Here is an 11830-nt window from a genome sequence, read left to right as displayed (position 1 = left end):
AAAAAAAAAAAGAAAGGTGGCCTTCCCTTAGCCTTCTCCTCCTAACTGGAGGTTATTCTGTCTCCCCTTCTGTCTGTTGTTCTGAGTCTGTCCTCACTGCCCTTCCCAGCGTCCAGGGATGTTCACAAACTCTGTGCGTGTCTGGACAGGCGCCTGAACTGTCTTGTCTCAAGGCAATCATATGTACCGTGTACTGTGAGCATCTCGTGTGTGTTACCCGTGTGTGTCTGTATGTCACACACCTCTCAGGTATGCAGCCCCGACAGCGTTCCGGGTTCCTTCTTAATGAAGCATCCGGTGACCGCGGGCTCTGCTCCTGGCTCCCTTTCATTGTCTTCTCACTGTGCACTCCCATTTGCTTGCGGTCATGGGCCCAATCTTAGGTAAATGAGAGACTATGTATTTCTGGATCATGCTGTGAAAAAAAACCCGTGTCCTGACTGTGTGGAAGTCTGAGTGAAATAATCAGATGCTGCAAATGTGGTTTTCGTATTTGAGCAGAGAATAATTGTTAGGAACCCTGTATCTGATAGGCGTGTAGACGGAGAAAAAGCCATCTGGCCACATTAAGGACAAGGGTGCTAAGGATCTTAGGGGGCAACCGAAAGGAAGATAAAAACTGTGCAAGACAGCCATGGAGAGAGGCCTGGGCCGGGGAGCTCCCCGAGGGACAGGGACAAGCAGAGCGGCAGAGCAGCCTAAGAAGAGGGAGGCCGACTGGCAGCTGCGTGGGAGTGGGCGGTCCCAGAGTGGCACCCCAGGAGGCGGCGTGGCCTGGAGGGCTGCCGGTCCGGACTTGAAGTCTAGACACAAAGTCCACTTGCTTCAGCAAGGGGAGAGCCAAGGGGGAGCTTGGACGGGGGCACAGGAATCAGTGCAGAGCTGGCCGTGAAGGCCTGGCAGGTCACAGATACGTCTGAATAGGAGTGAAGGTGTACCTTGGGCGACCGGCTTCTGAGGGAAATGTCACAGGAAAGTGAGCAGTGAGGCCTGGGCTGCAGAGCCCAGTCTGAGAACGAGACACTCTGACGCCGCATTGGATTCTGGGGGTCACCTGCTTCAGAGCTTGATGGGACTTCAGATTTGGGACTGGAGCCTCCGAGCCTCTTGCCTGTGCCAGACTAGAGTGCAGACAGTGTCCCCCCGTCCTCTGAACAGAGGCTTGGTACTGTGCACAGCAGCTCAGGCCCCGGAAGGCATCTGCTTCTGAGCCGCTGTTTCAGCTCCAAAGATGAGCAGATGCGTGAGACAGTCACAGAGTCCTTCCCTGTCCAGCCCATTCTCCTTTCCGAGCTCCCCTCCATTAGTGTGTGTGCTGAGGGGACTTCATCAGCCTTCACTTTGGGCTCCTCTCAGCCCGGTAGGTCAGGAACTGGGCGAGCATATTCACTTTTTCAAACAAGCTCTGAAGACCTGTATGTCGAATTAATCCCAAGGAAAATCAACCAAAGGGTAGCAAGGCGGGGTTAATTTGCCACCTACCCTGATTGGAGCACCTTCTAAAGAAGCGTGTTCACCTCCCCCTTACCCCCGAGGTACCAGTCACCGTCTTAATGACCCACTTGCTAATGGGAGTATGTCATAAACCTCAGTTTTTCTAGGATGGAAAAAAAGATGAGAATCTCTGCTTTGGAGTAGTTGGGCACCACCCGGCTCCCCACCCCCAGTCTGGCATTATCGAAAGTCGCCCCATCAGCTCCAGGCAGGCCAACTTGCTCTGGCAGGACCAGGAAGCACAGGGTGTAATTTGGGGCTTTATCCTGCTGTGGCAGTTAAATAATTAAGCCTATGTCTCTTCAACCTTAGTTTCTGCCAACATTGACTGAGAACACCAGTGAATCAGCCGCTGCCTGCCAACAAAAATAACATGCAAGGCTTAAGTCTGTGGAAAGATAGACTCTGACTCTGGTTCTCAACCTTCCTAATACAGTTCCTCATGTTGTGGTGACCCCCAACCATAAAATTATTTTCATTGCTACTTCATAACTGTAATTTTGCTACTGTTATGAGTTGTAATGTAAATATCTGATATTAGGTGACCCCTGTGAAAGGGTCATTCAAATCCCAAAGGAACCGTGACCCACAGGTTGAGAACTGCTGCATCTAACTAGTCATACTTTAGTGGAGATAAATATAAAACTCACCCCTTTGGTTTGGAAATCTATAAAGCATGAGCTGCATCCACCCAGCAGTAGCTCAGCATACTAGGCTGAGAGGTCTAGCCCACTATCAGTTCAATGAGTGTCAGTGGCATGACTTCTGTAAAAGTGTGGGCTTGGATGTGCGGCACTGTCTAGATCAGTGGTTTTCAACCTGTGGTTGCTACCTCTTTGGGGGTCAAACGACCCTTTCCCCTTTCATAGGGGTCACCTAAGACCATCAGAAAACACATATCCAATGGTCTTAGGAACCAAGACACCGCTCCTAATGTGTGGGAGTCACCACAACATGAGGAACTGTATTAAAGGCTTGCAGCATTAGGAAGGTTGAGACCCACTGATAGATCAAGGAAGGAAGGGCGGTAACAATTTCTCTGCACTCTATGACTTGTTTAGTCTAGAAAACCATTCTAGAGACTGTTCAGAAGAAAACCAAAAGTATCTTATGAAGAACTATTGAAGAAATTAGGACTATTTAGGCTGAACAGGAAAAGACCTGGGTATGGGGAGATGTCCACAGTAGTTATAGTCAAGCATCTAAAGACCCATCTTGTTAAAGAGAAACTAAACATGTTTGTTGTGTTTCCAGAGCTCAGACCTGGGATCAATGACTGAAAAGTAGAGGAAGAAAGACTTTGACTCAGCATAATAAATTTCTAATAGCAATATCTAAAAATGAACGGGGTTGTCCTTGGAGGTGATGAGTTCCTCATTGCTAGCTGCATTCAGACAGTGGGAAAGCCGCTGTGTAGAGGCAGGCTGCAAAAAGCATCGTGCTCTCTGGGTATGCTTCCAGGAGACAACTTCCAAAGTCTCTTTCAGAGACCCAAGAAAGGGCCTTGTGGCTGGGCGTAGATGTTAACAGCATACTAAATACAGGTATTGCATGTGTCAATGGGTGCAGAAGAGAGTAGAGTTAAAATATCCCATTAACCCTTCTTTGGCCTCATGAAAACACTCTTAACTATTCGTTGAGCAGCAATGCTATCCGGTTCACACACTGTAATGGTGGGTTCGTATCACTAAACATTATTGCCTGGACCTCACAATGGAAATGAATGGACCTCGTTGTAAAGCCAGATTTGGATTTTAAAGCTAAACTGTGAAGTTATCTTTGAGTGCAATTAAAAAGGATACGTCAAAATTAAAACCATTGTTAAAATTAATCAAAGATTTAGAAAGGTAGAATGAACTTCAGAGCTGGAAATTACTGATTTAAACAATTGTTCTCACATTTTAAACTACATAATGAGCTAAAAATTATGAAGCCTCCAAGTATGGCTGTAAAACTAAAGTCAGAATGAAAGACTTTAGCTTTTCAAAACTAAAATGCAGAACAATTACTCCCTGCGAAACGGTATAGGAAGAGGTTTCTGACCCCTGCTAATTGTTTTATTATTCTTCAGAGGGGCATATTGGCAGCATTTCCCAGGGTTTTCAGTAATTACACTCCATTCAATATCTGAAGAATTACAACAATTCTACATGGACCGTACTTGTGCCCTTCTGATGCGAAGCCTTTAGAGAAGTGAAAAAACAACTTAAAAGTAAATTAGCAAGAAAATTATCATAGTTACTGTTTATTTCAGGACATTATATATCAGAGGCTAATTATACATTGTATGTTACATTTTTCTTGGAGGTATTTGTAATATATTTCTCATACTGGTCAACAAACATGCTAGCTTTTAGACTCCTTTATGGATATGAAGTTTAAACTTTTCTGATTGCCTCCTTGTGTGTGAGAAATTACCCAATGCAGGCATGTCTTCTTCACGCTTGCCAGAGTCCTCAAAGCAGTAGTGTCAAGAGAGGTATTATGATGCTCACACATAGACATTTGTAAGGCCTTGACTCTTCTATGATTTTTTTTTTTTTACATTACATAAGCTTTCTCAAAGTCATTTTATTATTCTTTGGAAAGCCAAGGATCCATGATAGAAGAAAGTGAGGACTAGAATGACATAGCCGCTCAGAGACTGGGGAGTCTCCATTCCTGGGTGGAGCCTTATCAGTTTTCTGCTAGTATTAAAATTAATCTGTTATCTCCATGGGACTTTCCCTTTAGAGTCAAAGCAGCAGAAGTATCCTGAAACCCATGCAGTAACTGGGATGCCCACTATTGTCAGAATACCATGAGTAAGAAATGTACATTACCACCAAGACATGGAGCTCAGGTCTCACTGGTATTTTTCCTCGGGAGTTAGGGATCTCTGTTTTTGTCCTTCATTATTTTGTCTTTTCTTCTTCTTCTTCTTCTTTTATTATTAAATCATAACTGTGAACATTAATGCAATTATGAGGTACAGTATGGTGTTTTCATATACAATTTGAAATATTTTCATCAAACTGGTTAACTTAGCCTTCATGTCATTTTCTTAGTTATTGTGTTAAGACGTTTATATTCTACTTTTAGAAAGATTCACTTGTACCCTTGTGAGATAAACCATAGAGGTGACCCCTTCGATCACCCTCCCTCTACCCACCCACCTTCCTCCTCCCCCCTCCACATATTCTTAGGCTATAATTAGGTTATAGCTTTCCTATGAAAGCTATAAATTAGTTTCATAATAGCGCTGAGTACATTGGATACTTTTTCCTCCATTCTTGCTAAGAAGAACATTTTCCAGCTTCATCCATGTAAACATGAAGGAGATAAAGTTTCCACCTTTCTTTATGGCTGCATAGTATTCCATGGTATACATATATCACAATTTATTGATTCGGTGCTCTCTTCTTTTGTTTTTAATGGAGCTCGGCACAAAAGATTCCCTTTTTAGTCTCTATTGCAACCAAAAGTTCACCAGCAATTAAAACAACCACTTAATGACAAAATTGACCAAAGCCAAATCAATTATAATCCATCCATTTGGGCCAGATGCAGTGGTTCACACCTGTGATCCTAGCACTCTGGGAGGCTGACACTGGTAAATCCCCTGAATTCGAGACCAGCTTGAGCAAGAAGAGTGAGACCCGATATCAACAAAAAAATAGAAAAAACTAGCCAGATGTCATGGCTGAGACCTGTAGTTCCAGCTATTTGGGAGACAGAAGCAGGAGAATTGTTTGGGCCCCAGAGTTTGAGGTTGCTGTGAGCTATGATGCCCCAGTACTCAACCCAGGGTGACAGTGAGACTCTGCCTCAATTACAAAAAAAATTATAATCTATCCATTTGATTGAATACATATTCATTTTAAAAATGTTTTAAAATTCAAGTGCAAATGGCCTGGCATGCAATGTGCAAAACAGTTTAAATTAAAATATGTATGCATAGGATGACTTCACGTTTTTGGAAGAAATGTAGTTCTAAATATGTTCCTTTTTTAATATCAGAAGGAAATATACCAAAATATTAATGAGGTTACTCTGTGATTTTCTAAGTGATTTTTGATTTGCTCTCAGCAATTTCGGTATTTTCTGATTTTCTAAAATGGGCATGTGTTATGTTGTAATCAAAAAGAAAGGGAAGGGAAGGAGATAGAGAGGGAATCAAAGAATTAGGATTTACATTCAAACACACACTTTTGCTGGAAGACTGAGAGGTCAGTAACGCATAGGATGTAGCAAAAATTTATATGTAGAATATTCTGACTTAATATTCAGTCACTATAATGTAACACCTCATTCCTGAGCCCTATGTACTGTGAGGAACTTGACAAGTGCATCTTCCTTCAAATCTGGGGTAGTTACAAATTCACAGTGACCTCAGGAAAGGATATGAAACTATTCCTGAGCATTAAGGTACAGTCTCAGACATGATGGCTGCTTTTTACCTTGTGGGGAGCAAGCCAACAATTAGACTAGAAATATGCCATTATATTCCCTACCTGACAATGCCTCGTATGTGTGAGTGTGCCTCTCTACAGTAATTAAGCAGGGTGTATATCAGCCAGTTGCCCTAAGTTAGCCAGTATCTCAGAACATGCTATTTCTCGTGGTACTATTGCCGAAATACATAATGTTTTCCTTTTTATATTACACACTAAGCTGACTTGTGTTTCTTTCTTTTTTCTTGATTCCTTTCAGCGCATGATCACAAACACTGCCAGAACAGTGAGATACTACAGGAGCCAACCCTTCAGTAAGTTCATTGCAGCTGCGTCCTACAATGTGAAAAGTTTTTTTAATGAGGCCACTGAGACATTGGAGGAGCCAGGACAGTATTTGATTGTGTCAGAGACACTTTGGGCCATGAATTCCACGGGATAGCAGCCTTGAGTTTAAGGATTTTCTTGCTGTTAGAAAACTAGAAAATATTTACATTGTTATAAAACTAGAAAATAACCATAGGAATACGATTTTATGAATGAGTTTAAGGAGAATTAATTTGCTCTTTCCACCGTGGCTAGAGACAACTAAGGCACAATTGCCAACCATTCCTGCCTCAAACCAGCTCTCTTCATGACTCACCGCTTGGTGTTGAGAAACTCACATCTTGATGACTCAGTCCTGTCATTTATAAACTGGGAAAGATAATGTTTGTTGTCTCTCCATGTGTTGCAAGAATGCATTCATGTTTATAGCACATGTGTAAAAGGCCCCATACAGATCATATTATATTTCTAGTATTCCTGGTGAATTTGAGGTGTTCTTTTTAAATCTGAACATGTAGCACAAACTGGCATCATACAATACTTTAATATAAAGATATTACTACTGACAAATAATTTCAATCTGTCGGGAATTAAGTTGCATCATAGCACCAAATGTAATGCTATGACACATTAGGTACTACTGTTTCCTCTGGCGGGGACTTTAAGGGGGTGGGGGAGGTTTCACTCCTTCAATCTGATCTTGGAGTGAAGAGATGGACCCTGTGAAGTTTTTTGTTAACGTCACTGTATGAGTCACTCGAGAAAATGTGTCCCATTAACTCAACGTGATAATATGACACAGACATGACTCTGAGGCTACCAGTACCATCCCTTCCAGTAAACCCAGTGCTAAGAGACCAAAAGGTTCTTGTTAATAAAACCAGAGCTGTCGGTACTTCTTAGCACAGGTGGCCCAATGCCAGGCTTGTTTCATGGGATGCCAGAAGTATTAAATGTTCATTGTTTAATGTACAGGAGGGGAAAAAATCTAGGAAAAATAATCTTTATTTGGGAAACAAATAGTTCCTTCAAAAAGTTAATTTAAATGATTGGGTCTTCTCTGACTTCCAAAATAAGAATAGTGATGTGTATCATCAACTTTTCCCATGTGGATTCTGCCAGAATTAAAATGTCTCATGTCTTGTTTGTTTGTTTGTTTTGTTTTTTTGAGACAGAGTCTTATACTGTCGCCCTGGGTAGAGTGCTATGGCATCACAGCTCACAGCAACCTCCAACTCTTGGGCTCAAGCTATTCTCTTGCCTCAGCCTCCCAAGTAGCTAGGACTACAGGCGCCTGCCACAATGCCCAGCTATTTTTTGTTGCAGTTGTCGCTGTTGTTTTTAGCTGGCCCAGGCCAGCTTCAAACCCACCAACCTTGGTATATAGGCCAGCGCCCTATCCACTGAGCTACAAGTGCTGCCTATCTCATATCTTTTTGTCTGGTAATTTACAGTGTGTTTAAAGACATGATTATAAAGCAGCTGTACAAGTGCAGATGAAGTAGATAAATGATATCAGTGCAGCAGGAGTTTATAATCTAGAGTCCGTGGCCCTTTGTGAGGCTCCAGGAAATTCCTGAAATTATATGAGGAATCATGTGTGCCTGAGTGGGTTTATAGCCTTCAGAAGGTTTTCAGTAAGGATCAAGTACCAAGAAAGAACCATGATAGAATTTACTTTGTTCCATGAGCCTTCTTAGAAGTAAATCCTACGTTTTCTTAAACCTCCTAGAGAAGTGAGGGGGAAATTATTTTTTTAAAAATCCATTGCATTTGTTGAAGTTATCAGTCACTGCTGGTAAACAACAGCTGCTCAGCACTGAAGTCAACAATCTATAGATAAAGCTATAGGAATAGATTCATAAACACTGTGGGAATATGTACAATGTAATTACAGTATATTGTACATGTAGAGTACATTGCCAGGCAGAAGTGGAAGAAATTAGCCACAGTATGTTCTGCAGCTCGTGATGGTATTATTTATATGTGATAATTATACTGGGCAGTTTCTTCTTACAGAAAGTAGGGGCCTCTGTTTCTTCTGTCTGCTTTTCTGTGTTCAGAACTGCAGTGCTCCCCTTTGCCCTGAAGCAGATGGCACGCTAATTGTCTGTAGGAGTGGAGTATGGATCTAACAGGACCTACTGAACTGCAGGAGGCAGGGTGCTGGGGCAGAAAGAACCCCGGTCGTGAGCCAGACCGACTTGGTCATTCTCGGTGCCCCATTATACCGGAGATGCTACCCAGTGATCCATGGGACAGAGGTGGCCCATAGAGGTGTGACGTCTAAATGGAGCATTTTTTCCCTTTTGTTTTGAAATAATGTCATTTAGAATTTGGAAGAATTCATGAGGACAACATCCAGGTTTCCTATTTCTAAAAATTTAAGGAGGAGGAAGAAGAAGGAAGAAGAAAAATCTGGCAACTCTGGGCCCAGAAGAGATTTCGGTGGCAGCAGCTTGCAGGAGCTAAGTAGCTGCTCCCAAAGGGACCCACATCCATCGCCATCAAATGTGGCCTACTTTCATGATAATCTGTGTGTAGGGCTTCGGGCATCGAATCCCTCTTTCGGAGCTGATTTTAATGAAACCAGGTGCTATAGCTCAGATCCTCACAAACTTGGAGTTTGGATCAAAATAGAATAGTAACTGAATTTTCAGAACAAATAGCATCAGAGAATCAAAGGTCTAGCACAAGTCATAAATTCAGCCCAGGAAGTGTATTTTTTTTTTTCTGAATATGGACAGTTCCAAGAACACACCGTCTATACAGTGATGCTGTGTGTTGTATGCAAGTAAAGAGGGGATCATGACTTTATAGCTGGGATCCTCAAACTTTTTAAACAGGGGGCCAGTTCACTGTCCCTCAGACCATTGGAGGGCCAGACTGCGGGCCCCAGTCAGCTGCTAAGCAGGATAGGCAGCAGCGGCAAAAACACCCAGCGGACCAGATAAATGTCTTCGCATGTGCCCCGCGGGCCGTAGTTTGAGGACGCCTGCTTTATAGTCTCAGTGGATCGCTTCGGTTTGGCCCAGGTGTTAAGTGCTTTTGTGAGGCACTAAGGAAAACTGTGTCTTTTACATTAGTCCTCATCTGGATCAAAGGAGGCAGAGATACAAAACGAGAGATACAGAGGTGTGCTGGTAAGGGGAAGTGGTTGTCATCTGTAACCAGGGGCTATCAGACAGATGCTTTCCTTTTTATTTGGTGCCATTTTTTTTTTCTTTTTTGCAATGTGCCACGCAAAGGAAAATGATCAAAGGAGGTGATACCAGGGAGGAAAAGAAAATTGGAGGATAGGAAGGAGGCAATGGAACAGCCAAGTGGAAGCATTTCAATGAATGTGGTGTGTTGAAAGGTCTTGCTGGAACCCAGGAATCTATGGCAAATGTTATAAGTAATTGGGAAATAAGGCTGTATCTGAGATGCATGCATTGTACTATGCCAACGCTGCCCTGTCCTCTTTCCACAGATCCCGATGCAGCTCAAGCTAATAAGAATCATCAGGATGTCCGGAGTTATGTACGGCAATTAAATGTGATTGACAACCAGAGAACTTTATCACAGATGTCACACAGACTAGAGCCTCGTCGACCATAGACATTTAAAGTGCCCACAGCAATGGTTTGTCTCCAGTCCACAATCTTTCAAAAATGCCATTTCTGCTACCACTGACTGTATTGCCACCAGAGAATTCTACAAAACAAGCAAAAACACATCTTGAGATGTCTCAGGCTGCGTTCAGCTGACCGGCTACATGACAAGAGAAGGAATTATTTGACTTGCAAAAAGCTTGCACCTTCTAGCTTAGGAACCCCCAGTTTGTAATTGCCCTCTTTCATCTCCAATTGTGTCATCTTCTTTGCTGAAACATTAAACAAGGCCCACGTGAAGAGTTTGGTAAAAGTACCATTGTCAAGAGAACCATCAAGCCCCTGACATTTTTTTCTAAACGTGTTTACAGGATTATGTGCTACGAATGAGATTGATTTGGACAAATTGGTGGTGATAGAGTTTCGTAGTTTTTAACTCAACATCTTGATTTGGAGCGTGGGGTTTGGGGAAGGTGTTGAGGAATCTCTGTGTAAGCCCAAATTATAGGTCCCATTCTTCCATCTTCATAATGATACCTCTGCAGGAATTGAACCTGACCACATTACTATAAAACATTGTGGCTATTTATGTGATTTAGGGAGGACAGGTCTGTAATTTCTGAATGATATATAGAAATATATTTATGTTTACAATGTAACTTTTAAAAATTTACAAATCAGGATTCCATACATAAGAATTCCACTAAGAAACACCAAGGTTCTTAAAAATTGCCAGCGTTAAAATAGAAAATGACATTTCAGAAGAGCACAATATATACAAAACATTTTACAAAATTGAAATATTTTCCTGGGCATTAAAAACCTTTATTATTGGCTACAAATTTCTTGTTATTTATGAAGAAAAACGTATTTTCTGGACTTAAACGTTACTACAAATACCTTAATTTGTAAGCAGTTGTTTTGCACTTTCAAATAGATTGTAAATAGTTCATTCAATCAATGGTATAGAGTTATTTATTTGCCATATAATAGATATTGTGCCAAAAAATTACTTTTTATTTATTTTATTTAGTATGTAATTTTGGAGTACATTTTTTTCCTGTTTCCACAGTTAGACTACATTTAACATGTAGGAATTGTATGTATGTATATCTTCTGTAAATAACATCTAGTACCTTCATTAAATATAATTATTGAAAAGAAATGGTTGTGTTATTCTCAATTCCCATTTTTTGGAGAGTGATAACCATTTACTATTGAATTTTTTAATAAAATAAAATACACATACTATAAAATTCATCCTCTTAAAGGGTACAATCCAGCTGGATGTGGGAGCTCACACTAGTGATCCTAGTACTCTGGGAGGCCCATGTGGGAGGATCGCTTGAGGTCAAGAGTTTGAGACTAGCCTGAGCAAGAGTGAGACCTGGTCTCTACTAAAAACAGAAATATTCACTGGGCATCATTGTGCACACCTGTAGTCCCAGCTAGTCAGGAGGCTAAGACAAGAGAATTGCTTGAGCAATTCCAGGAACTTGAAGCTGCTGTTAACTAGGCTGAGTTCATGACACTTTAGCCCAGGTGACAGAGTGAGTCTGTCTCAAAAAAGAAAAGTGCACAATGCAGTGGATTTTAGTCTGTCCACAAGGTTATATAGCCATCATCACCTTTTAATTCCAGAACAGTCTTCTCATTCCTCAGTGAAGTATTTATTAGCAGTCACTTCTTATTCTCCTGTCCTGTGGATTTCCTCTGGAATCAGACCACATGGGTCTGTTTGTGTTTCTTTTACGTTGCGTGATGTTTTCAAGGTTCATCTGTGTTACAGCCTGTACCAATACTTCATTTCTCTTTATGGCTGAGTAATATTCCATATTTTGAATGTACCATGTTTTGTTTATCCATTTATCAGTTGACAGACATTTGATTATCGTCTCCACTTCTTGCCTAGCAGGACTATTGCTGCTATGAAGGGGTACTGGACGTGAGAGCTTCCCAAGGAGGGGCCTCATGCCATATTCC

General features: G+C 41.7%; 1 protein-coding gene across 3 annotated transcripts in view; it reads left to right on the top strand.

Annotated features, from left to right (window-relative positions):
* The window catches only part of RAPGEF4 (Rap guanine nucleotide exchange factor 4), a 226153-nt gene extending 215407 nt beyond the window's left edge, over nt 1-10746 (top strand). For all 3 annotated transcript variants that reach the window (XM_012806203.2, XM_023514143.1, XM_023514144.1), the window contains 2 exons: nt 6187-6241; nt 9727-10746. In XM_012806203.2, the coding sequence (XP_012661657.1) occupies nt 6187-6241; nt 9727-9854 (183 nt within the window). In that variant the 3' untranslated portion in view covers nt 9855-10746. The remainder of the gene's footprint in view (nt 1-6186; nt 6242-9726) is intronic.
* The last annotated feature ends 1084 nt before the right edge of the window (nt 10747-11830 follow it).

Source organism: Otolemur garnettii, unplaced genomic scaffold (genome assembly GCF_000181295.1).
Source record: "Otolemur garnettii isolate 467f Iridium unplaced genomic scaffold, OtoGar3 scaffold00048, whole genome shotgun sequence".
Taxonomy (NCBI): Eukaryota; Metazoa; Chordata; class Mammalia; order Primates; family Galagidae; genus Otolemur; species Otolemur garnettii.
This window is presented reverse-complemented; position numbering and strand designations above follow the sequence as displayed.